Below are 6,000 nucleotides of genomic sequence, written 5' to 3'. Positions count from 1 at the left end.
CACACAGGCAGGTATCCCTACTGTCCAAGAAACTGGGATCAGAATTTTTTTTTTTTTTCTTTTTTAGATAAAAACTTGTTTTTATCAACAGTTTAAATTGGAAACGCTGTATGTACATGAAGATCACAACCAGGAGTTCAGAATTTCAACAGCCGATTTAGCAGGTAGAAAGCAAGTGTTCAAAAAGTTTATAATTAATTACTGTGTGTGTCACATTCAGTGAAGTACAGTAAAGACATCAGTCTGCACACCACTCAAAGGCAGTCTAACCAAATATGTATATTAAAATATTCATAATATTTTCCCATTTTTAGTACATTTTTTCCTGCAAAAGACATAACTTCATTACTTAGTTTTCATGAGATAGTATTTATATTACAGTACTTGGTGCTGAAAAACACAAATATAACAATACTTTGTAAGGAAAATGTTGATTTCAATGACGGGGCTTCAGAATGACTTACGCCTTTGGTATGAAATTACGCCTAGTGTAAATATACTTTAAAATGTCTTCCAACAAAAAAGACACCAGCAGAAATACTTACACTAAAGATAACTGCCCAATACAAGAAGGGAGCATTTCATGTGTTTGTTGTTATTTTTACATTTTTTTATGTATTTATTTTGTTTGATAATTTACTGATGCTAAATAAGAACAAAGTTTACAAACAAAAAAGTCTTTATTAGGCAGATTTACGGTTTTTCAGGTAAGCATTTTAACATGTAGGAACATTTATTAAAGACATTTTTGAATGTGACAACATTTTATTTTATTATTTATTTATTGTTTTTTTAATCGTGAAATATCTTGAAATACATATTTTTAGACAGTGAAATAAGCCATTTTTACAGTGAAAAAATACAGCCCTAGTCATTTGGGATAATTAAGGAAAAATATGGAGCGCCATTTTGAGTTCAGATCCATAATAAAAATCACAGGCACAATAGAACACACCCATTTGCATTGCATACAAATTCCATAAAAAAGTAATACTAATATGGAATTTGATATGAATGCAAAAATAGAAAATTAACTTGTACAGTTTTGATCAATAGAACTGTATAATGAACAGCATAAAACAAAGAAAACTGCAGGAAGAAGCCTTCAGTGTAATGGTTTGCTTGGGTTTCCCTGCTAATGCCCAACATAGGAAACGTGTCCAAATATCCAGACAAGTAAAATACATAAAGCACAATTTTATAGTAAAAACCTGTTTTCTTGTTTGAGATTGATGCCTTCCTTAATATAGAATCTGTACTACTTGTTTCATACAAAAGTGAAGTACAGTATATACAAAGACAGAACTGATGAACAAATTAATACTACAAATCAGGTGCTCTGGTTATGGGTGCTGTGTCTTCACTTAAAGGCGCTGTGGCTTAATCTCAACCAGGTGTAAACAGACCTTGTTAGAAATTATATGTTGCATCACAGTCTCCACAAAGTCACTACCAGACATATATTGTAATCAAAAGGACTGTTAAAAACAGACTGCAAGTGACAAAGGATGAATGTCCTTATATGTGCATGCCAATCTCTTCTGTAGATTGTTCGCTGGCTGTTTCATCTGATTCCTCATCCTCACTGACAGGTTTTTCAGCCGACCTCTTCATGCCTCTCTGCTTAGAAATTGCAAGAGCGTATCTGATATTGTACCGATTCCAGTCACAGCTTCAGGGTTAAACAAGAACAGAACAAAATGGTTAGTTGTTTATATATATATAAACACACACACACACACACACACACACAGTTGTAGTCAAAAGTTTACATACCCCAATGAAAATTCCCAACAACAAAGAATTTTAAGGAAAATCTTTTGTAGCAAAAGTTTTGCTTTTGTGGACAGGGCTTGAATTTCAGTGCAGGATGAGGGAATCGTGCATTTTCAAGTTGCTTTCAGTGCGGGAAAATTCCGCAGAGATATTTTAAGACACCAAGCTACTCTATTTTTCACCCAATTTAGAATGCCTGAATTGCTAAAACAATCTCTAAGGAAGTGGGTGTCAGTGACAAAACCACTATGAGCCGCATTGAGTAGTTCTGGTTAAAATAAATACATAAATGAAGTACTGCTGCTTAAGTGCCGCGAGACTTTATTCTCTCGTACGTGATTTTCGGCCACTACCTTTAAGCATTATGAAACTCGGTGCACAGCAGTAAGTAAACAGTTTTGAAAAAAAAAACTATATTAAGTCTATCTAGGTGTTGTTTTTTAAGTGGTGACTTTCGCTTTAACTCTTAAAACTCAACCCATTAATTTTAGAGCGCCAGCGCACCAAAGGTTACGCACATATTACACACGCGTGTTATATATATTATATATATATATATTTATATATATATATATATATATAATATATATTATATATATATATATATCTATATATATATATATACACACATATACAGTGCCTTGCAAAAGTATTCAGACCCCTTACCAATTCTCTCATATTACTGAATTACAAATTTCGTTCTGTTTTGATATTTTAACACTGAAACTCAAAATCAATTATTGTAAGGTGACATTGGTTTTATGTTGGGAAATATTTAGAAAAATAAAAAACTGAAATATCTTGCTTGCATAAGTATTCAACCCCCACACATTGTTTGGTAGAGCCACCTTTCACTGCAATAACAGCTTTAAGTCTTTTGGGGTAAGTATGTACCAGCTTTGCACACGGTGTCGGAGTGATTTTGGCCCATTCTTCCTGGCAGATTTGCTCCAGGTTGTTCAGGTTGGTTGGACGACGCTTGTGGACCGCAATTCTCAAATAGTGCCACAGATTCTCAATGGGATTGAGATCAGGACTTTGACTGGGCCACTGTAGGATATTCACCTTTTTGTTCTTGAACCACTCCAATGTTGCTTTGGCCTTGTGCTTGGGATCATTGTCCTGCGGAAAGGTGAATTTCCTTCCAAGCTTCAGTTTTTTAGCAGACTGAAGCATATTCTCTTGCAGTGTTTTCCAGTAGTTTGCTCCATCCAAATGCCCAGTCCTTGCTGATGAGAAGCATCCCCACAGCATGATGCTGCCACCACCATACTTCACTGTAGGGATGGTGTGTCTTGAGGCATGGGCAGTGTTAGGTTTGCACCACACATAGCACTTTTTGAGTTTTGGTCTCTATCTTGGTCTTATCTGACCACAAAATATTTTCCCACATCGCAGCTGGGTCACTCATGCTTTCTGGCAAACTCCAGATGTGCTTTCAGATGGTACTTTGAGTAACAGCTTCTTTCTTGCCACCCTCCCATACAGGCCAGTGTTATGCAGAGCTCTTGATATGGTTGACTTGGTGCACCATTACTCCACTCCCAGCCACTGAACACTGTAGCTCCATCAAAGTGATTGTTTGCCTCTCTGTGGCTTCTCTCACAAGTCTCCTCCTTGTTTGAGCGCTGAGTTTTGAGGGACGGCCTTTTCTTGGCAGTGCCTGGGTGGTGTGATGCAGCTTCCAATTCCTGATTATTGATCCAACTGTGCTAACTGGGATATCCAAACACTTAGATATTATCTTGTACACTTTCCCTAATCTATGCATTTGCATTACTTTATCTCTAACTTCTTCTCTAACTTCTTCATTTTCCTTCAGATTCACAGCCTTACCAATGATCCTTCAAAAGTGGGGTTTTTATCCAGAAAATGTGACAGCAACTTTAATGGTTCACAGGTGGAGGTCAATGGTAAGGTAATTGTGTCCTCGTCAGGGCAATTTCTTTCATCGGTGCAAACTGGGAGCTTCCACAGCACAGGGGTTGAATACTTATGCAAGTAAGATATTTCAGTTTATTTTTCTTAAATATTTCCCAACATAAAACCAATGTCACCTTACAATAATTGATTCTGAGTTTCAGTGTTTAAAAATAAAATATCAAAACAGAACGAAATTTCAATGTACCATTTGTAATTCGGTAATATGAGAGAATTGGTCAGGGGTCTGAATACTTTTGCAAGACACTGTATATAAAATCACACACATTGTTCTAAAATTGAAGTGTGGGGATGCATTACTTTAGCTGTATCAAAAGGTGAATTTTTATGAATTTTTTTTTCTCACCTGAATAGATGATAATTTCTGATGAATTTTACTTTCTTTTTTACTAAATGGTAACTATTAGGAAACTAACTGCCAAATTACTCCAGGAGAATAAAGAAAAATATGTGTATATAAACAACTAAAAACTTTGACACGATTGCTGTTTTCTGTGGTTTTTGCTGCAGCAAATCTGTCACTAGGAATAACTTTTTTTTAAAGACTGTGTTTCTCAATTTTAACTTGGTCATGTAGTTTCTGTCAAATTAAAATATGTTTTGTACTTACAGTTTAGAAATGTCTTCCAAGTGCCACTGAATGCTCTTTTGGAGGGACTGGATCATGGGTAATATTGTGCTTGACCTGTGAAAAAAACAAAGTTCTATTTTTTCTATTTCAGCAAGGTAACCAGTGCAGTACCACAGGGATCAGTATTGGGTCCTCCGCTATTCCTAATCTACATCAGTGACTTAGATTCTGGTATAGTAAGCAAAATTGTTAAATTGTAGATGACACAAAAACAGGAGTGGCAAACACTGTTGCAGCAGCAAAGGTCATTGAAAATGATCTAGACAAGATTCAGAACTGGGCAGACACATGGCAAATGTCATTTAAGAGAGAAAAGTGTAAGGTACTGCACGCAGGAAATAAAAATCTGCAGTATATATCATATGGGAGACACTGAAATTGAAGGAGGAATCTATGAAAAAGACCTAGGAGTTTATGTTGACGCAGTAATGTCATCATCTAGACCAGCGGTTCTCTCAAACATACAAGGCAAGCCAAAGTGAGGGCAGCAGCGGTGGTGGTTCCAGCAAAACGCAGAAGCCGAAAACATGATGAAGCATATTTAAAACTGGGCTTACATGGAGTGGGGCACTTGTCGGGATAGAAGGGAAAATGAATGGAGCAAAGTACAAAGTTATCCTTGAAGAAAACCTGCTGCCCTCTGCAAGAAAGCTGAAACTGGGACCAAAGCTACACTGGAGTGGCTAAGGAACAAAAAGGTAAATGTTCTTGAGTGGCCCAGTCAGAGCCCCGACCTAAATCCAATTGAAAATTTGTGGCATGACTTGAAGACTGCTGTCCATCAACGCTCCCCAAGGAACTTGACAGAGCTTGAACTCTTTTGTAAAGAAGAATGGTCAAATATTGCTAAACCTAGGTGTGCGCTGTAATTGCTGCCAAAAGGTGCTTCCACCAAGTATTAACTCAGGGGGGTGGAGACTTATCCAATTAGGATCTTTCAGTTTTGTATTTTTAATATGTAATTTTTTTCTCAATAAAAACTCCCCCCCCCCCTTAACAGTGTGGAGTATGGTGTGTAGATAAGTGGAAAAAAATTCTCATTTAAATGCATGAAACCGAGGCGCTGACACAACAAAATGTGAAAAAGTTCGGGGGGTATAACTTTCTCTATATATAGATATAAGTAAAATAAACATTTTTGCTTTATTCTATAAACTACTGACAACAATTCTCCCAAATACCGAATAAAAATATTGTCATTTAGAGCATTTATTTGCAGAAAATGACAACTAGTCAAAATAACAAAAAAGATGCAGTGTTGTCATACCTCGAATAATGCAAAGAAAATAAGTTAATGTTTTAACTTAGGAAGAGTTCAGAAATCAATATTTGGTGGAATAACCCTGATTTTCAAGCACAGCTTTCATGCGTCTTGGCATGCTCTCCACCAGTCTTTCACATTGATGTTGGGTGACTTTATGCGACTCCTGGCACAAAAATTCAAGCAGCTCGGCTTTGTTTGATGGCTTGTGACCATCCATCTTCCTCTTGATCACATTCCAGAGGTTTTCAATGGGGTTCAGGTCTGGAGATTGGGCTGGCCATGACAGGGTCTTGATCTGGTGGTCCTCCATCCACACCTTGATTGACCTGGCTGTGTGGCATAGAGCATTGTCCTGCTGGAAAAACCAATCCTCAAAGTTGGGGAACAT

The 6,000-nt window shown here is 36.9% G+C and overlaps 1 protein-coding gene across 2 annotated transcripts in view; it reads right to left on the bottom strand.

Moving 5' to 3' along the window:
- Positions 1 to 997: 997 nt before the first annotated feature.
- LOC121327813 (periodic tryptophan protein 2 homolog) overlaps positions 998 to 6,000 on the bottom strand; it is a 107,775-nt gene continuing 102,772 nt past the window's right edge. For both annotated transcript variants that reach the window (XM_041272021.1, XM_041272023.1), the window contains 2 exons: positions 4,328 to 4,402; positions 998 to 1,672 (listed from right to left, as the gene is read on the bottom strand). In XM_041272021.1, coding sequence (XP_041127955.1) covers positions 1,519 to 1,672; positions 4,328 to 4,402 — 229 coding nt within the window. In that variant the 3' untranslated portion in view covers positions 998 to 1,518. The remainder of the gene's footprint in view (positions 1,673 to 4,327; positions 4,403 to 6,000) is intronic.

Source organism: Polyodon spathula, chromosome 15, assembly GCF_017654505.1.
Source record: "Polyodon spathula isolate WHYD16114869_AA chromosome 15, ASM1765450v1, whole genome shotgun sequence".
Classification (NCBI taxonomy): Eukaryota; Metazoa; Chordata; class Actinopteri; order Acipenseriformes; family Polyodontidae; genus Polyodon; species Polyodon spathula.
The sequence above is the reverse complement of the archived record's forward strand: the minus strand, read 5'-3'. Positions and strand labels throughout refer to the sequence as shown.